A 20,777-nucleotide genomic window follows, 5' to 3' on the forward strand; every position below is an offset into this window, starting at 1 on the left:
CTGGTTGTCAGGCAGTTTTGTAGGAGTTCGGGCCAATTGGAGGCGCAGGCACCGCTCGACCCGGGCGCTGCGCGCAGGCGGTGGCGAAGAGACGCCGAGCGGGCCGAGTGCGGCCGAGCAAAGCCGGAGCCGGAGCGGGGCCGCAGGAGACGGGCCGGGTCCGGACGGGCCGAGATGCCCTATAAACTGAAAAAGGAGAAGGTGAGCGTGGCCCTTTTTCCCGCACCGCCGCCTTGGAGCCTGCGCGGAGCTCTGGGAGGGGCCGGAGCCAGGCCCGGGACAGCCCCAGACTGACCCTCCCGTCCGGCCCCCGCAGGACTCCTGGGGCCAGCCCTACGCCCCCGCGACTGGCAGCACCCCCAGCTTGTGCCGCAGCTAGGACAGCTCCCCCACCTTGCCCGGAGAGACTCCCCCCACATACACCTCCCTCCCTTCTTCCCTTCTCTTACCCCCGGCCCAGGGTAACCTCCTTCTTCCAGATCTGCCCCATTCCCAGGTCACTGTCCTGCTTTTTCTGTCCCCCCATCACCCCTGGCCCCGATGTCCCATCGGTTTGGGCAGCCCCTCATCTGAAACTGCACGTTCCTCCAGAATTGCCCCCTCCCCCCGCCCTGAGCAGCCCCTTTCCTCTTCCTACCCGCCTGGGACAGCCGCCCCACAGTCCCCTACGGCCCCTTCTCTTTCCATGCCAAGCCCCTGACCTAGAACAGCGCTGCTTTCTCTCTCCTCCACCCAAATCTGGCCTAGGCCCCTCCCTCTAGTTCTTCCTTCACACACAAACTTGTAAGCAGGACTGAGCCCTTCTGTTGATGGAACCTTACAACGACGGTGCTGTAAGGGACCTCTGAGCGCATGCAGTGCAATCCCTAATGGTACAGATGAGGAGACTGAGGCCCCGACAGGGCAAGGGACTTGTCCAAGGTCACACAGACTTCTGGAGGCCCAGCTGCAATATCAGGTCTCCTGACTTAAAGGCCTCTTTTGTATCAAAGCCCTCCTAACTGGCTCCCAGGTGCATCCTAAACTAGTCACCTTTCCAAATCTGAGAAGGCTCCACATCCTTATTCCTAATCCTAGGATAACCTTTGCATTTTTCCTTTTTTTTTTTTTTTTTTTTCTTTTTGCACCGGTGCTGAATTTCTGCCTTTCCTGAGCTACACCATCTTCAAATTGGGAATTTGCGCTCACTGTCAGATTATTGTTTCTTCTTAGCCTGCAGGCCAGCCACCCCTGAACACCTATGTCTTTGTCATGATGTCCTGACACAGGCCATTTCTTTCTTTCTTTCTTTCTTTTTTTTTTGAGATGGAATTTCGCTTTTGTTGCCCAGGCTGGAGTGCAATGGTGCGCTCTCGGCTCACCACAACCTCTGCCTCCCAGCTTCAAGGGATTCTCCTGCCTCAGCCTCCCAAGTAGCTGGAATTACAGGCATGCACCACCACACCCAGCTAATTTTGTATTTTTAGTAGAGATGGGGCTTCTCCATGTTGGTCAGGCTGGTCTTGAACTCCTGACCTCAGGGGATCTGCCCGCCTCGGCCTGCCAAAGTGCTGGGATTACAGGTGTGAACCCACAGGCCAGTTCTTAAATGTTGCTTTCTTTCACCTTCTTCTTCTACCTTGGTACCGCCTTCCTCTGTTCCTCATCCGTGCCTTTTTCTACCCTCTGTTTCCTGCTGTTGCTGAGGTCTGACTCAGAGGTGTGGTTCCTTTGAGGTACAGACTCACACAAAGGATGCTAGGATACCAGTTCCAGCCTCCCCCAGCTTCTCCTCTCCTGGGGCTGGCCCTTTTTGGTGGGGGCTGGCTCTGGCCTGGTGTTCTGGCCACCTGCTTGATGACCCCAGAGGTATATTGCTTTCATTTGCCCTCTGATTGGCTGGGTTACTGGGCTGCCATCTCTGACCTTTTCAATCATACTTTTTCTCCTGGGGTTGTTCTGTATTTGCCAGGCAGCTCTGATTCTGGGTTGTCCCCTTAACCTTTTAGGGCCTGAGGTTCTACGTACAGGGTTGGTGATGGTGTACTACATGGTGAGCCTTCTGGGGGTAGTGAGCTGGACAGGGTTGTGTGCCCCACCCAGGCCCTGTCCTTGGGGAGTGGGCATGTGGAGGTGGTTTGGGTAGCTCAGTTGTAGACAATGCACACAGAAATCAACCACACCAGGGGCTAAGGGAAATGGAATTCGGGGAAAGCTGGTGAGGTCCCCACCCATTTGTAATTTTTAATCTGTTGGACTAGATACTGTCCCATCCCCAGAAAGCAATAGCCTACTAGTCTGTGAAGCAGACGACAAATTCCCAGTGAGACTTGCTAGGACCATGGGTGTAAGCGTTTGGTTGGGAAAAGGTGTTGGAAGGATTGGGGTGCGTGGAGCCAGGCATAACTCTCACCTCCCTATAAGGTTTTTCTGCTCTTGATTTTCAGCTGCATTTGGCCTTCTTCAATGGTTGGCAGGCTCTGAGGGGGGTTGGCAGGCTCTGAGGGGGGTTGACAGTGTGACTGAGGTTTGCCTGGATGCCTGTGGGTGGAGGATCTTTAATGCTCTTCTGTGACCTGTCTCCTCTCTCCTGGCCATCTTTTACAGTTTCCTCTCTAAAGCGTTTCTGAGCCCTCAGTCAGGAGTGAACTCTCCTTTCTTTTCTGGATTTGCAGAGCACTTAGTAGGCCACTTATGGTCCTTTTGTGTTTGGCCTTGGATGGGAATTAATTGTGGACAAGCCTTTTCTTCCTCCTTGAGATAATAACTAAGTTTCATTTTGTTTGGCAACTCCTTTTCACACAGTAAGTAGGTGCTTAGTGGATAGGTGCTAAGATAATCTCTTGGAGGGATTCGCCTCTCTCCCCTTCCTTCATGTTCTCCTCTGGGACTTACCTCTTTTATTTTCCTGAGTAGGGTGCCCCTGCCCCCTCCGACTTTTTTCTTGTTAATAGTAATAGTAATAACATTGACCAGCACTACGGTTTTCATGTGCCTTAACACTGTGCTGAGGGAAGAGGGTACTAATATTGTCATCATCTAATAGATGAGGAAACTCTCTGAGATGAGGCTTAGAGAGTCTAGTTAACTTGTCTATGATTATATAGCTAGTAAGAGTTGGGCCCAAAACACAGGGCTGGGTCCAAACATGTTCGTGTTTTTTTTTTTTGAGACGGAGTCTCGCTCTGTTGCCCAGGCTGGAGTGCAGTGGCACGATCTCGGCTCACTGCAAGCTCCACCTCCCGGGTTCACGCCATTCTCCTGCCTCAGCCTCCTGAGTAGCTAGGACTACAGGTACCTGCCACCACGCCCGGCTAATTTTTTTTATTTTTAGTAGAGACAGGGTTTCACCATGTTAGTCAGGCTGGTCTTGAATTCCTCACCTTGTGATCTGCCTGCCTCGGCCTCCCAAAGTGCTGGGATTACAGGCGTGAGCCACCGTGCCCGGCCTTTTTTTTTTTTTTTTTTTTGAGACAGAGTCTCACTCTGTTGCCCAGGCTGGAGTGCAGTGGTGCAGTCTCGGCTCACTGCACCCTCCGCCTCCTGGGTTCAAGCAATTCTCTGCCTCAGCCTCCCAAGCAGCTGAGATTACAGGCACCTGCCACCATGCCTGGCTAATTTTTTTTGTATTTTTAGTAGAGACGGGGTTTTGCCATCTTGGCCAGGGTGGTCTTGAACTCCTGACCTCGTGATCCACCCACCTCGGCCTGTCAAAGTGCTGGGATTACAGGCGTGAGCCACTGTGCCCGGCCCAAACATGTTCTTTTTTTTTTTTTTTTTTTGAGACGGAGTCTCACGCTGTTGCCCAGGCTGGAGTGCAGTGGCGCGATCTCGGCTCACTGCAAGCTCCGCCTCCTGGGTTCACGCCATTCTCCTGCCTCAGCCTCCTGAGTAGCTAGGACTACAGGCGCCCGCCACCGCGCCCGGCTAATTTTTTGTATTTTTAGTAGAGACGGGGTTTCACTGTGGTCTCGATCTCCTGACCTTGTGATCCGCCCGCCTCGGCCTCCCAAAGTGCTGGGATTACAGGCTTGAGCCACCGCACCCGGCCCCAAACATGTTCTTTTAACCTCTGTTCTACACAGCACTTGATGGCTGAGCTGGGCTGAAGTATGTGTGCTGCACCTGTTCTGCAGGAGCCAGGGAGCAAGGGTGGTGGGCCTGGTTTCTCCACGCCCACTCACACCCACACACTAAGGCAGCTGGATCTCTCTTAGGCGCATTCTTTGAAAGATATGTCTGAGGCATCATGCTGAGTGCTGTAGGGTGGGTGGAGGGGTACACAAAAGAATAAGCAGCTTATGATCTAATAGAGAGATCAGAGATGTATGAAGATGGGTCAGCTTTGTCCAAGGGGTTCATGTCTGGGGTGTGTGCAGACACCTCAATGTTGTGTCCTGCCTGCACCCTGCCCCCAGCCTATTTCTCTCCACCCCATGCTCTCAGCCACTGTCAAGGGTCAGTGTGGCCAGCAGGGTTAGTATACAGCAGGAGCGTGCTCAGCCCAGAGAAGGAACCCCTTCCCCCTACTGCATCGAGCTGCTCTACACCACACCTTTCTTCCTCCCCGCCTCCAAGAAGCCTTCCCCCTACTCCAGCCCACACAGAGCTCTCTTCTCCCTGAAATCCTTTTGCCCCCATAGTCACAATAACTTGATTTAACACTTCTCACTGAAGGGGCTTGGCTGCTATTGAATTGCACAATCTCAGAGCTGGAAGTAATTTCCAAGATCCTCCAGTCCTCATTAAAGGCTTGAATTTCTTTTGCAACATGCCTTACAGGAGGTCACCCAGCCCCTGCTTGAATGTTCTCAGGGGTTAGGGAGCTTTTGGCTTCACTAGGTGGCCAGTTTTAGTGCCATTGCTCCATGATAAAATTCTTGTTTGGAGCTTCAGCCCGACTTGCAACTTCAGCCCTTTGCTCTCATGCCTCTGGTCCATATGGACAAGTTGCATCCAAGGCAGCCCTTCATTTGTTTAAGATCCATCTTGCTTCTCCATCCCTCATGACTCCTCCCTTCCATTGTTAACTATCCCAGTTCCTGCAGCTGTTGGTCTTGGGACATGCCTTTGAATCCACTCCCAGTATGGGTTGCATTTCCCTCTAAGAAAAACTAGGATTTGTCATGGCCCCTCCCAAGCCTGATGCTCATGACTGAACCAGATCCTCCAGGATAGCCCTGTCAGTGCCAAGCAGTTTGCACAGGTCTGTTAACAGGATGGAAGGTCACGTGAGCTGCACATGGATGATTTGTGTTGAGCTTGCAGCCAGACCTAAATCCCCAAGTCTTTTTCACATTTTCCCCATCCTGTCCCTGTGCAGTTGCTTTTTTTGGCTCGAAGCATAGGAAGAGATGCTGGGCAGGCCAGGGCTCTGAGCCAGCTGCCAGGTTCCCAAAGGAGACTTCAGACTAGTGCTCACTCTTTGTAACAGTTCAGGTTTTACCCCCATCCCTGTCTCAGTGCTTGTCAACTGAGGTGCTCTTGGCATTTTGGGTGGGACAGTTCTGTACCTGTTAGCATTCCTGGACCTTACTGATTAAATGCCGAGTAGCACCCTGTTGTCTGTGCGCTATCTGTGACATCCAAAAATTGCCTCCCAGTCTTTCCAGGTAGCTGTGAGGGGAGAGTGGTGACTCCCTGCACTCCAGCATGAAAGCCTCCGGCACCCCTTTGACCATGTTAGCCAGAAGCCAGTGAGCAACTGTTCCCTGATGCTTTTTCCTTAAGGCTCCTCACTCTGGTTCTGACCTGAGCAAAGGCCCTCCCAGACCCAACCTCTGCACCAGCCTAATGAGGTGAAAGATGAAGGAGCACTCTCATGCTGAATTAGTGTGTGTTTGGGGTAACTTCCTAACCAGATTTTAAACTCTTGGAGGGGCTGAATCTCCTTCTGTGTAGATCCCTCCACCTACCCCAGCTTGGCACAAGGTAGGTTCTAATTGAACCTGGACAGAGGATATTTGCAACAAGATCTAAGGGAGCCAGATAAGACCTCTCCCTTTCCCTGGCATCTGCTAACTCTACCTTCATCTTCTCCTTTCAGGAGCCCCCCAAGGTTGCCAAGTGCACAGCCAAGCCTACCAGCTCGGGCAAGGATGGTGGAGGCGAGAACACTGAGGAGGTAATGAATGTAGGCGTAGCCTTAGATATGATGTAGGTGCCGGCCGGGCGCGGTGGCTCAAGCCTGTAATCCCAGCACTTTGGGAGGCGGAGACGGGCGGATCACGAGGTCAGGAGATCGAGACCATCCTGGCTAACACGGTGAAACCCCGTCTCTACTAACAAATACAAAAAACTAGCCGGGCGAGGTGGCGGGCCCCTGTAGTCCCAGCTACTCGGGAGGCTGAGGCAGGAGAATGGCGTAAACCCGGGAGGTGGGGCTTGCGGTGAGCTGAGATCCGGCCACTGTACTCCAGCCTGGGCGACAGAGCGAGACTCCGTCTCAAAAAAAAAAAAAAAAAAAAAAAAAAAAAAAATATGATGTAGGTGCCACCCGCAACTCCATGATGGCTAGTGGGGTAGGGCATCCCAGGGGTGAGGCGGAAGGGAAGGCTTCCATATCCTGGGAGGAACCTGGACAGCCCATCCAGACTGCGCTCAGGCAGGATTTCCCTTTGGTTGGTATAGACCAAATACATTCTCTAGTTCTTCAGACTCCCCAGAGATTCCTATGAAAGTTGTTTCTCTGCTTACCAACTTGGAATGTTGAGAATTCCTTTTTCTTGGGGCAAAAAGCTGGAGGTTCTGGAATCCTGGGCAGAAGGGGAAAAGTCCACAGACACTTGATGGGGTAACAAGTGACTTCAGCATGACTCTGGGTGGGGCAGGAGATTGGGAGGGGCTGGTGTCCCTGAGTTGGGCCCAGCTGGGCCCACTGCCCTTGGTCACAATTGAATGTGAGCATGACTAAAAGACAGTCCTGAGCAGAGGTCAGCGCAGCTTAGCAATCTCGGGCTATAAAGCAATAAACAGCAAGCCGAGAGAGCACCAGAAGAGAGAGAGACTTAAGGAAGTATACAGTATATCCATGAAAGTTTGCGAGCGTGCACAATGGGATGCTTTGGATGGTGAATGATCTTGTGAACATATACAGCGAGCATCCACCACATCCTACCTGGAAACTGGTGATCGATGCTTTCTCTGCTTTCTCCCTCCTGCTCTAAACTGTTCAGAGGGATGGAGGAGAACTGGAAACACAGCTCTCTAGTTATGGACAGGTCTTACGGTTTTTTGGGAGAAGAGATTGATGAGCATATGTTTGGGGTTAACTATGCGTTTAGATGTTTCTCAGTACTTCTGCTGATAGGTCACCTCTAGAGAGGCACAAGCAGTTTTCACACCTCATTTTAGGCCTCATTTAAGTAATCAGAAGCAGAGTAGGTTTTCCCCATTTTATAGACATGGAAGTTGAGGACCACAGAAGAGGAATTATTCTTTCTTCTGCACTTATGTAGTATTCTACTTTTTTTTTTTTTTTTTGAGATGGAGTCTCTCTCTTGTTGCCCAGGCTGGAGTGCAATGGTACGATCTCGGCTCGCTGCAACCTCCACCTCCCAGGTTCAAGCAATTCTCCTGCCTCAGCCTCCTGAGTAGCTGGGATTACAGTCATGTGCCACAATGCCTGGCTAATTTTTTATATTTTTAGTAGAGACGGGGTTTCACCATGTTGGCCAGGCTGGTCTTGAACTCCTGACCTCAGGTGATCCACCTGCCTCAGCCTCCCAAAGTACTGGGATTACAGGTGTGAGCCATTGTGCCCGGCCCTTATGCAGTATTCTAAATGTCTCTTTAATAATCCTTATCACTCAGCTCTGTGACCATTTGTTCCCATCTGTGTCTCTCAGACTGTGAACTCCAAGGGAAGGAGCTATGTTATTCTGCATTGCTTCTTTCCTATCTCTGTGTACTTGTGCAATTGGTTCATAGTAAATGCTTCTGGGAAGACACATTCTGGGCTCAATATCCCTTTCAGGAATGATGACATTTGTGGGACCCACAGGGAAGGTGGTTGGAAGCTGGTAACTTGACATTGAGAGCAGCAAGAAACAGGATTTTCTAAGTCATGAAAATCCTGGGAGAAGAAGGACAATTTAATGGGGAGTTCCCATCTTTTGCCTAACTAGCTCCTACTTCTTTAGTTCTTAGATGGGATGTTGTTTCCTTAAAGCAGCCTTTTTTGACCACCCACCCCTATCCCTTGCGAGGGCTCCTGTTAGTTACTCTTTTGGCCCTCAGTGCCTGGTAGCGCCGGTAGCACCTAAACACGACTGTAATGAAGTAATTCCTTGTGAATTCATTGTTTTATCAGCTGTCTCTTGTGTTAGCTAGCACAGGAGCTCCATGAGGCTCTCATTCACCCTTGAAGGGCCTGACACAGCAGAAGCACCTAGCATTTGAATGCATTAGTGAGTGAATGAGTGAACGAGTGAATGAACAGATGCACCAATTTCAAATTAGAGCTGGAAAGGACCTTAGGGTCTGACATTATCAGTTCATAGATGGGAAAATGAAGCCTGAACAGGTTAAGGAGTATGCTGAGATCAGCTGCTATGATTTATTCACTGCCTTTTAAACAAATATGCCCAAGACAATGGGTCTATTTCAGGCAATCTGGGAAAGGAGGGTGTTGAGTTCACCTTGGGCTGTTTGATGAAACGCTGCTCAGGGTTCACAGATATGAGATGGCAGCAAGAATTATCCATGATTTTCTAGACATGTACTCATGTCTGGGATGGCAGGGGTATGCTGGAAAAGTTCGAGCTAGGATGTGAGGCTGTGGTCTTCCAAAGCTGTTTGGCACAGTCTTTCCCTTGCCCTTTTCTTGTCTGAAAGTTTGGGTTCTTCTAGCTAGTTTTGCTCTGTCAGGCATTTGCCAGAGCCTTTCTAATTGATCTAATAGTTATAGCAGTTAATGTGTATTTTATAGAGCAGTTACTTTGTGTTAGTTTCCTAGGGCAGCCATAATAAACTACTACAAATAAGCCAGGCACACTGGCTCACACCTGTAATCCTAATGCTTTGGGAAGCTGAGGTGGGAGAATTGCTTGAGGGCAGCAGTTTGACACCAGCCTAGGCAACATACAGAGACCTTGTCTCTACAAAAAAATAAAAAATAAAAAATTAGCCGGGTATGGGGGTATGTGCACTTGTACTTCCAGCCACACAGGAGGCTGAGGTGGAGGATCGCTTGAGTCCAGGAGTTCAAGGCTGCAGTGGGCAATGATCGTAGCACCCTGCACTCCAGCCTGGGTGACAGAATGAGACCCTGTCTCAAGAAAACAAAACAAAACAAAACAAATTACTACAAATTGGGTGGCTTAAAACAATAGAAATAGGCCAGGTCCAATGGCTCACACCTGTAATCCCAGCACTTTGGGAGGCTGAGGCGGGTGGATCACCTGAGGTCAGGAGTTCGAGACCAGCCTGACCAACATAGTAATCTCAGCTACTCAGGAGGCTGAGGCAGGAGAATCACTTGAACCCAGGAGCCAGAGGATGCAGTAAGCCGATGTCGCACCATTGCACTCCAGAGTGGGCAACAAGAACAAAACTCTGTCTCAAAAAAAAAAAAAAAAAAAAAATTAGCTGGGCGTGATGGTGGCACACCTGTTATCCCAACTACTGGGGAAGCTGAGGCTGGAGAATTGCTTGAACCCAGGAGGCGGAGGCTGCAGTGAATGGAGATCGTGCCATTGCACTCCAGCCTTGGCGACAAGAGTGAAACTCCGTCTCAAAAAACAAACAAAAAAACAGAAATATATTCTCTCTCAGCTCTGGAGGCCAAAAGTTGTAAAATTAGTGTCGGCAGGGCCATGTCCTTCAGAGGTTCTAAGGAAGAATCCGTTCCACATCTCTCTCCTAGATTCCGGTGGCTTTTGACCATCTTTGGCATTCCTTGTAGATGCATCACTTTAATCTCGCCTCTGTGTTCACACAGCATTCTCCTCCATGTGTCTCTGTCTCTGTCCAAATTTTCCTCTTGTAAGGACACCAGTCATATTGGACTTAGGTTTCACCCCAATCTAGTATGATCTCATTTTAACTTGATTACATCTGCAAAGACCCTGTTTCCAAGTAAGGTCACATTCACAGATTCTAGGTGGACATGAATTTGGTGGGGGAAGGGGGCAAGGGACAGAATACTGTGCAATACTATGTACCAGGCACCGTGCTAAGAACTTTGCATGCATTGTCTCATTTAACCTTCACAATACTCCCCTGAGATCCCTTTATTATTATTATTCCCATTTCATAGATGAAATTGAGGCTTAGAAATATTAACTGGGCATAGTGGCTCATGCCTGTAATTCCAGCACTTTGGGAGGCCGAGGAGGACGGATCACCTGAGGTCAGGAGTTGGAGACTAGCCTGGCCAACATGGTGAAACGCTGTCTCTACTCAAAATACAAAAATTAGCCAGGCGTGGTCCAGCTACTCAGGAGGCTGAGGCAGGAGAATTGCTTGAACCTGGGAGGTGGAGGTTGCAGTGAGCCGAGATTGTGCCGCTGCACTCCAGCTTGGGGGAGAGAGCAAGACTCTGTCTCAAAAAAAAAAAAAAAGGAAATGTTAAGTAGCTTTATTCAGCCAGTAAGGCAGTAAGGCAGAGCTGGAATTCAACCTAGGTCTGTGTGACTCTGGAGTCTCTTGTGGTCTTTAATGAAGTGATACTGCTAGCTCTAAGATTCTAGAAATAAATCCTAGAATGGAAAGGAGCCTCGGGATATCAGATCAGACACTGTTGACCTGCCTCTGCAGGTAAGGGTCTTTCCTGATCTGTCCTTGGAGAAAAAAATTCAATGTCCTCATGCCTGTAATCCCAGCACTTTGGGAGGCTGAGGCAGGTGGATCACCTGAGGTTGGGAGTTCGAGACCAGCCTGGCCAACATGGCGAAACCCCATCTCTACTAATAATACAAAAATTAGCCAGGCATGGTGGTGCACACCTGTAATTCCAGCCTGTAATCTCAGCTACTGGGGAGGCTGAGGCATGAGAATCGCTTGAACCCGGGAGATGGAGGTTGCGGTGAGCCAAGATCACGCCATTGCACTCTAGCCTGGGCAACAAGAGCAAAACTCCATCTCAAAAAAATAAAAATAAAAATTTAGTGTCATAGACTCCTGTACGTGCTGAGCCCTGTCCTGAGTCTGGAGTAGGGACAGAGGGAGGAATAAATTTTCCCCCACTTCAGCCTGTCCTCTCTGAGGCCAGAGTTGTTACTCTAAAAACCTTCTTGGTCTTATCAGTCCTCTACTTAAAAACCTGTTTTGGCATCTCACTGCTTACAAGTTAAAATCCAAACTCACTAGCATGGCACCCTCAACCCCTCTGAGCTGGCCCCACTCTTCTTCTAGCGTTAGTCCTGGCTTTGTGTCCCACCGAACTTCCCATATTTTTATTTATTTATTTATTTATTTATTTTGGAGATAGGATCTCACTGTGTTCCCCAGGCTGGAGTACAGTGGTACAGTCATGGCTCACTGCAGCCTCAACCTCTTGGGCTCAAGGGGTCTTTTCACCTCAGCCTCCTGAGTAGCTGGGACTGCAGGCACGAGCCACTGTGCTCAGCTAAGTTTTGTATTTTTTGTAGAGATAGGTTCTTACTGTGTTGCCAAGGCTGGTCTTGAATTCCTGGACTGAAACAATCCTCCTGCCTTGGCCTCTGAAAGTGCTGGGATTACAGGTGTGAGCTACTGTGCCCTGCCCAACTTCCTGTCTTCTGATATGACAACCCCTTTATATGACTCAGGATGCTCACAGATGCAGTTTCACTGGTCTGGACTGCTTTATTTCGCCTGTGTCTTTTTTTGCCTATTAAACTCATGTTTATTCTTTCCTTTTTTTTTGAGATGGAGTCTCACTCTGTTGCCTAGGCTGGAGTGCAGTGGCGTGATCTCGGCTCACTGCAACCCCCGCCTCCCAGGTTCAAGCGATTCTCCTGCCTCAGCCTCCCAAGTAGCTGGGACTACAGGCATGCACCACCATGCCCTCCTAAGTTTTCTATTTTTTTTTTTTTTTTAGTAGAGATGAGGTTTCACCATGTTGGCCAGGATAGTCTCCATCACTTGACCTCATGATCTGCCTGCCTCGGCCTCCCAAAGTGCTGGGATTACAGGCACGAGCCACTGTACCTGGCCATTTAAACTCATGTTTATTTTTTAAGAGCCAAAAAAGAAAAAAATAATAAAAACCAAATCAAAAGCCACCTCTTCAGGGATATCTTCCCTAATTCTTCCAGGCAGAGTTTGCAGCTCAGCCCTCTCTGTTCTTGCATTTTCTTTGTTCAGTTAGCTGCATTTGTGTCTGTCCTGCCTAGTGGACTGTGAGCTCTTTGATGGCAAGGGCCATGTTTTAGTCACCTTTAAAATTTTTTTTTATGGTATAGAATTTGCATATAAACGTTTAATCTTTAATGCTTAGCATGATGTTCAGTTAATAATTGAAGGAAGGAAAGAATTAAGCAACACTAGATGGAGCTCTAGACGTCATCACTGGAGAGAAGGCCTCTGTGATTTTTGGGATTTTAAACTAAAATGATCTTCATTTATTAGGCCAGTTAATTCATTATGCAAAAGAAATATAACATTTAATCTTTGCAGTTTTTCTGTTAATTGTATGTTTCATCTTTCTCTTATATTAAATACTTTCTATAGTGCTTAAATTATATTTCTATCTCTTTATTTATTTATTTATTTATTTATTTATTTATTTATTTATTTTTGAGACAGACTCTTGCTTTGTTGCCCAGGCTGGAGTGTCTCGGCTCACTGCAACCTCTGCCTCCTGGGTTCAAGTGATTTTTGTGTCTCAGCCTCCTGAGTAGCTGGGATTACAGGCGCCCACCACCATGCTCGGCTAAATTTTGTATTTTTATTTATTTTATTTTTGTTTATTTATTTTTTGAGACGGAGTTTCACTGTTGTTGCCCAGGCTGGAATGCAATGGCGTGACCTCAGCTCACTGCAACCTCCGCCTCCTGGGTTGAAGTGATTTTCCTTCCTCAGCCTCCTGAGTAGCTGGTATTACAGGCATGCACCACCACGTCTGGCTAATTTTGTATTTTTAGTAGAGATGGGGTTTCTCCATGTTGGTCAGGCTCATCTTGAACTCCTGATCTCAGGTGATCTGCCCGTCTCAGCCTCCCAAAGTGCTGGGATTATAGGTGTGGGCCACCATGCCCGGCCGTTATTATTTTTATTTTTATTTTATTTTTTGAGATGGAGTTCTGCTCTTGTCGCCCAGGCTGGAGTATAATGGCGTGATCTCGGCTCACTGCAATATCCACCTCCCAGGTTCAAGCAATTCTCCTGCCTCAACCTCCCAAGTAGCTGAGATTACAGGCGCCCACCACCATGCTCGGCTAATTTTTGTACTTTTAGTAGAGACAGGGTTTCACCATGTTGGCTAGGCTGGTCTCCAACTCTTGACCTCCAGTGATCCGCTCGCCTCAGCCTCCCAAACTGCTGGGATTATAAGGGTGAGCCACCATGCCCAGCCAACCTTTGTATTTTTAGTACTGATGGGGTTTCGCCATATTGGCCAGGCTGGTCTTGAACTGGCCTCAAGTGATCTGCTGCCTTGGCCTCCCAAAGTGCTGGGATTACAGACGTGAGCCACCATGCCGGGCCCCTGTCTCTTTATTTATATTTGAATATTTGGGTTTAAATTTTTTTTTTTTTGAGATTTTTTTTTGGGGGGGATTACAGACTTGAGCCACTGTGCCCAGCCTGGGTTTAAATTATTAATGGCAGCTGTGTTCAGAATAGGCTGGACCAGGATAGGTTCGGAGTAGGCACGTTTAGTTGGAATTTTCTGAGTATGAGTGTGGTGTGGAAATTCACAGTGCCACTTGATTGCTGGAGGCCTGAATCTAGGAAGACTTCTTGGAGTATGGATCCTGTTGAGAGTTTGGAAGTGAAAGCAGTAGTACTTCAGGCAGAAGAGATGGCCTCTATGGAGTCACAGAAGTGAGGGCCAGATATGGTGGCTCACACCTGTAATCCCAGCACTTTGGGAGGCTGAGGTAGGTGGATTGCTTGAGCTCCAGAGTTTGAGACCAGCCTGGGCAACGTGGTGAAACCCAGTCTCTACAAAAACTACAAAAAATAAGGCCAGGCACAGTGGTTCACGCCTGTAATCCCAGCACTTTGGGAGGCTGAGGTAGGCAGATCACTTGAGGTCAGGAGTTCGAGACCAGCCTGGCCAACATGGTGAAACCCTGTCTCTACTGAAAATACAAAAATTAGCCAGGCATGGTGGTGCACGCCTGTAATTCCAGCTACTCAGGAGGCCCAGGCAGGTGAATTGTTTGAGCCTGGGAGGCGGAGGTTGCAGTGAGCCGAGATCGCACCACTGCATTCCAGCCTGGGTGACAGAGCGAGACCCTTTCTCAAAATAAAATAAAATAAAATAAAATAAAATAAAGTAAAATAAAATAAAGAGTCCCACAAGTGAAACTGGGCAGGACAAAGTAGCGAGTGGAGGATAGATTGGCCAAGTTGCCTTTGGTCAGTGTCCACCCCTGCTTTGATGGCTGCAGAAGCTTCTCAGGAGACCCACTTGCCTTCTACCTCCAACCCAGGTGAACGGAGAAGTTAGAGGCTGGAGCTTCTAGGAGAAATGGTTGAATGCCCATGAGTAGGTGACATATCGCCCACCTCCCTCTGACATGCATGTTTCCTAGTGAAGGGTGAATAGACAGCGGTTACCTCATCGGGGCTTGGCAGCCAGGGGCTTTGCTGGCAGGAGCAGCTGTCTCTCAGATGCTTCTTGTGTCTGGATCTTGGGAGCCAATGGTCCTCATAAACCAGGGCAGCTCAGTGGGGTAGGGGGCAGGGCAGAGTAAGCCCACTCAGCTGCTCTCCAGCTGCTCTCCAGCTGCTCTCCAGCCACTCCAGCCTTCAATAATGCAATACTAGTATAGAAAAGACCTTAGATATCAGCTCATTGGGTGGGTTTTGTTTTGTTTGTTTTGTTTTGTTTTGTTTTGTTTCTGAGATGGAGTCTTATTCTGTTGCCCAGGCTGGACTGCAGTGGTGCGATCTCAGCTCACTGCAATCTCTGTCTCCCAGGTTCAAGTGATTCTCCCACCTCAGCCTCCTGAGTAGCTGGGATTACAGGCCCCCACCATCATGCCTGGCTAATTTTTTGTATTTTTAGTAGAGATAGGGTTTTGCCATGTTGGCCAGGCTGGTCTCCTGACCTCAGGTGATCTGCCCGCCTCAGCCTCCCAAAGAGCTGGGATTGCAGGCATGAGCCACCATGCCCGGCCATTGGTGGGGCATAAAACCCTCTGTTCTCTCTAACCTTTACCGGAATAATGGTTGGGAAACCACTGATCTAGTCCTGCCACCTCTTTTTTTTTTGAGATGGAGTCTTGCTCTGTCGCCCAGGGTAGAGTGCAGTGGCGTGATCTCGGCTCACTGCAACCTCCGCCTCCCAGGTTCAAATGATTCTCCTGCCTCAGCCTCCTGAATAGCTGGGATTACGGGTGCCTGCTACCGCACCCAGCTAATTTTTGTATTTTTAGTAGAGATGGGGTTTCACCATGTTGGCCAGGCTGGTCTCAAACTCCTGACCTCGTGATCTAGCCACCTTGGCCTCCCAAAGTGCTGGGATTATAGGTGTGAGCCACCGCGTCTGGCCACCTCTTTTTTTTTTTTTTTTTTGACATAGGGTTTTGCTCTGAATCCCAGGCTGCAGTGCAGTAGTGTGATTTTGGCTCACTGCATCCTCTGCCTCCCGGGTTCAAGCAATTCTCCCATCTCAGGCTCCTGAGTAGCTGGGGTTACAGGTGTGCACCACCACACCCGGCTAATTGTTTTTTTGCATTTTTAGTAGAGTCAGAGTTTCACCATGTTGGTCAGGCTGGTCTTGAACTCCTGACCTCAAGTGATCCACCTGCCTTGGCCTCCCAAAGTGCTAGGATTACAGACATGAGCCACCTTCTTGTTAGCAGAAAAAATTGAGGCCTTCCTTTTCCCTTTCTGGGAAGAATGCCTCTCTCTAGCTGCCTCCTCAGTGTGAGGTTTGTGGAAGTGCAGGGTGTCTGCATCTTACCTGGAAGGATGGAGTCTTGTCGTCAGGTTGGCACTGAGCCCCTCACCCTAGTATCACTAATGTTTCTCCCTCCAGACTCTGCTCCTAATGCTGTATAGCACCCTGTTCTGAGGATTCCTGAGTTGGGGCAGGAGAGGAAGAGCCTGTGGGGAGGAGCCTGGGCAGGAACTGAAAGCTTTGGCTCCTGGTCAACCAACCAACCAAACCTTCATTCAATTCCTATTAGGTGTCAGTGCTGGGGGCACCCACAGGTGTACAAACAGGGTCCTGGCTTTCAAAGGACTTGCCATCTAGTTAGGGGAATGACATATGAAGAGACTAAGATGTGTCACTAGGGGGTGAGCAGTCACAGAGCCAATGGAACAGACAAGTGGTATCAAAAGGAGGGGATGATACCCAAGGGCTGGAAAGATCTGAGAAGACTTTTTGGAAGAAGGTGGGACTTAAACGGAGTCTTGGAAGATGCAGTGATTTTCTAGGTCCCCCATTTTCTTTCTTTTCTTTTTTTTTTTGAGACAGAATTTCACTCTTGTTACCCAGGGTGGAGTGTAATGGCGCGATCTTGGCTCACTGCTAAGATCAAGCAATTCTCCTGCCTCAGCCTCCTGAGTAGCTGGGATTACAGGCATGCACCACCTCACCCGGCTAACTTTGTATTTTTAGTTGAGATGGGGTTTCTGCATGTTGGTCAGGCTGGTCTTGAACTCCCAACCTCAGGTGATCCGCCTGCTTTAGCCTCACAAAGTGCTGGGATTGCAAGCTTGAGCCACTGTGCCCAGCCGGGGTTCCCCATTTTTAAACAAGGAGGATAATGGACTCAACGGAACATTTGAGTTGTGCTAGCATAGGAAGGAGAGTCCAGGCTGCATTCCTAAAACCTGGGTATGGGAAACAATAGTAATAGTAGTGGTGGTAGTAGAAGGTACCTCTTATAAAATACTTCTTTAGGGCCGGGCACGGTGGCTCACACCTGTAATCCCAGCACTTTGGGAGGCCGAGGAGGGCAGATCACGAGGTCAGGAGATCGAGATCAGCCTCGTTAACATGGTGAAACTCCGTCTCTACTAAAAATACGAAAAAAAATTAGCCGGGCGTGGTGGCGTGCGCCTGTAATCCCAGCTACTCCAGAGGCTGAGGCAGGATAATTGCTTGAACCCGGGAGGCAGAGGTTGCAGTGAGCCGAGATTGTGCCATTGCACTCTCTAGCCTGGGCAACATGTTGAGCCAGACTCTGTCTCAAAAAAAAAAAAAAAAAAAAAAAAAGTGCTTCTTCAGTGCCAGGAACTGTTCCATCTCTATCCTTACTATAGTGCTATAAGGTAGGTACGGTTGTCATCCCATTTTATAGATGAGAAAACTGAGGCACAGGCTTTCTGGATATTACTCAGCTAATAAGTGGCAGAGTGAGGATTGAACCCAGGCAGGCAGTCTGGCCCAAGCTGTTATTGAGCACCAACCTCCACAGATAAGGGTTTGGTTTTTTTTTTGTTGTTTTTTTTTTATTCAGAGTCTCACCCTGTCACCCAGGCTGGGGTGCAATGGTGTGATCTCAACTCACTGCATCCTCTGCCTCCTGAGTTCAAGCGATTCTCCTGCCCCAGCCTCCCGAGTAGCTGAGATTACAGGCATGTGCCACCACGCCCAGCTAATTTTTTGTATCTTTAGTAGAGACAGGGTTTCATCATGTTGGCCAGGCTGATCTCAAACTCCTGACCTCGTATTCCGCCCGCCTCTGCCTCTCAAATGCTGGGATTACAGATGTGAGCCACCGCGCCCGGCCTAGTTGTTCTTAAGGCAGGGAAATGAAGGCCCGAAGCAGGGGAGAGTCTGGATACACACCAAGTGCTGGCCCCCAACCTGCTTTTCTCCTACTACCACTCTCCCCCACCCTAAGGTGTGACTCATCTGCCATATGTAGAAAGGGAGACCGAAGACTCCAGATGCCTTGCCATGTCCAACACACGGGACCCACAGGCTGGACCCAGTGCTCCTCTCCTGTTCTCTCATCCCTAGATAGGTGACACGTCCATATCATTGTTTTTATAAAAAATTCAGAGGATGCAGTTAATAACATTTCTGTCTTCCTCTCCTCCCCCATCCCAGAGGATTTCAAGTTCTTCTATTAGGCCAAGAGGTCACCTTTCCCCCCTATGGTGAAGGCACGCAGCTGGACATGGCCTCTGCCTGGTCCTATTGTAGTCTCTGGTTGGGGGCAAGGGCTGTCCTGTGGCTTAGCTTCTCTCCTCTCCCAACAGGGGGCTGCCTGGACAGTCCAGGAGTACCTGTGGGCAGACAGCCCTGCAAATACCTATGTTTAGAATTCTGAAAATGGACTTCATGGGGCTGTAACACCTGTGTCTGGGAGCTGTACCTTTAAAAAGGGATAGCTTTTAGGCTAGGCATGGTGGCTCACGCCTGTAATCCCAACACTTTGGGAGGCCAAGGCAGGTGGATTAGTTGAGGTCAGGAATTCAAGACCAGCCTGGCCAACATGGAGAAACCCCATCTCTACAAAAAATACAAAAAGTAGTTGGCATGGTTGCGGGTGCCTATAATCCCAGCTACTCGGGAGACTAAGACAGGATAATCACGTGAACCTTGGAGGTGCAGGTTGCAGTGAGCCAACATTGTGCCATTGCACTCCAGCCTGGATGACAGAGCGAGACTCCATCTCAAAAATAAATAAATACATAAAATAAAAAGGATAGCTTTTAAAAATTAGCTGCATTTCTCCCATTATAAAAGCAGTATCATAGTACACAATGGAAGTAAGGCAGAAAAAAAGCAGTGTCAACTTGTAGAAAATTTAGAAATGCAGAAGTAATCTAATTCTACTACAGGAGATAGTCATTAACACAGTGGTGGACTTGGGCTTGTTCTTACCTTTTCTGAACCTCGTTTTTGGTTCTGTGCATGTGTTTTAATGTGAGCTCATTTTGCGTATCTAGTTTTGTACTGTATTTATTTTTTGATGTATTTATTTATTTATTTTTTGATACGGAGTCTCGCTGTCTCCCAGGCTGGAGTGCAGTGGCGTGATCTCGGCTCACTGCAAGCTCCGCCTCTGAGGTTCATGCCACTCTCCTGCCTCAGCCTCCCGAGTAGCTGGGACTACAGGCGCCCGCCACCACGCCCGGCTAATTTTTTGTATTTTTAGTAGAGACAGGCTTTCACCATGTTAGCCAGGATGGTCTCGATCTCCTGACCTGGTGATCTGCCCGCCTCAGCCTCCCAAAGTGCTGGGATTACAGGCGTGAGCCACTGCACCTGGCCTATGTATTTATTTTTTGAAGACAGAGTCTCGCTCTGTCACCCAGGCTGGAGCTGGAGTGCAGTGGCGTGAGCTCAGCTCACTGCAACATCCGCCTCCTGGGTTCAAGCAATTCTCTTGCCTCAGGCTTAAGCTGGGTCTACAGGCACCCACCGCCACGCCCGCCTAATTTTTTGTACTTTAATAGAGATGGGGTTTCACTGTGTTGCCCAGGCTGGTCTCAAACTCCTGAGGTCAGGCAATCCACCTGCCTTGGCCTCCCAAAGTGCTGGGATTACAGGCGTTAGCCACCGCGCCCGGCCTCGTACTGTCGTTATTTAAGTTAGCATAGGAAGCAATTTTCTGTCATTGTGTAGTTTTAGACCTTTTGTTTTATTTCCAAATTTTATAAGTATGAGAACACATACATTGTTCAGAAAGTCAGATAGTACTACTATTGGGGTTGGAATGCAACTCTTAGCTCTTTCCTCATTAGATTCCTTTAGATTTTCACATTACATTATTTTCCTACTTTAGATTCCTTTAGATTTTCACATTAGATTATTTTCCTACTTTTTTTTTTTGAGATTTAGACATTATCTATTGACTTTCTACCATGGAAAATAAGTCCTCATCATTCTTATGCCTTTCTGCAGACATTTCCCTTCCTCCAAAAATACCACCATTTTGGGCAAATTACTGTGAATATGAAAATATTTTTTATAATGAAACTATGTATTACATAGTTTTTTCTTTTCTTTCTTCTTTTTTTTTTTTTTTTTTTTGGAGACAGAGTCTCACTCACTGTGTCACCCAGGCTGGAGTGAAATGGCGCAATCTTGGCTCACTGCAACCTCCACCCGCCAGGTTCAAGCAATTCTCCTGTCTCAGCCTCCCGAGTAGCTGGGATTACAGGCACCCGCCACCACACCCGGCTAATTTTGTATTTTTAGTAAGAGATAGGGTTTCACCTTGTTGGCCTGGCTGGTCTGGAACTCCTGACCTCAAGTGATACACCCACCTTGGCCACCCAAAGTGCTGGGATTACAGGCGTAAGCCACTGCACCTGGCCCATAGTTTTCATAAATATAATATTAACTCCTGATATTACATTTGTTCATTTTCTGTTATAAATGAGGCTGTTAAAAGTATTTGTGCACAAAGCTTTTTTTTTTTTTTTTTTTTTTTTTGTTGAGACAGAGTCTCGCTTTGTCGCCCAGGCTGGGGTGCAGTGGCCAGATCTCAGCTCACTGCAAGCTCCGCCTCCCGGGTTTACGCCATTCTCCTGCCTCAACCTCCCGAGTAGCTGGGACTACAGGCGCCCGCCACCTCGTCCGGCTAGTTTTTTGTATTTTTTTTTTTAGTAGAGACGGGGTTTCACCGTGTTAGCCAGGATGGTCTCGATCTCCTGACCTCGTGATCCGCCCGTCTCGGCCTCCCAAAGTGCTGGGATTACAGGCTTGAGCCACCGCGCCCGGCCTTTTTTTT

General features: G+C 48.7%; 1 protein-coding gene across 2 annotated transcripts in view; it reads left to right on the forward strand.

Annotated features, from left to right (window-relative positions):
- PPP2R5D (protein phosphatase 2 regulatory subunit B'delta) overlaps nt 1–20,777 on the forward strand; it is a 27,978-nt gene continuing 7,201 nt past the window's right edge. Inside the window, exons 1-2 of one of the 2 annotated variants that reach the window (XM_050786929.1) lie at nt 1–201; nt 6,026–6,103. In XM_050786929.1, coding sequence (XP_050642886.1) covers nt 175–201; nt 6,026–6,103 — 105 coding nt within the window. In that variant the 5' untranslated portion in view covers nt 1–174. The remainder of the gene's footprint in view (nt 202–6,025; nt 6,104–20,777) is intronic. The other variant, XM_050786930.1, reaches the window with a different exon arrangement.

Source organism: Macaca thibetana, chromosome 4 (genome assembly GCF_024542745.1).
Source record: "Macaca thibetana thibetana isolate TM-01 chromosome 4, ASM2454274v1, whole genome shotgun sequence".
Classification (NCBI taxonomy): domain Eukaryota; kingdom Metazoa; phylum Chordata; class Mammalia; order Primates; family Cercopithecidae; genus Macaca; species Macaca thibetana.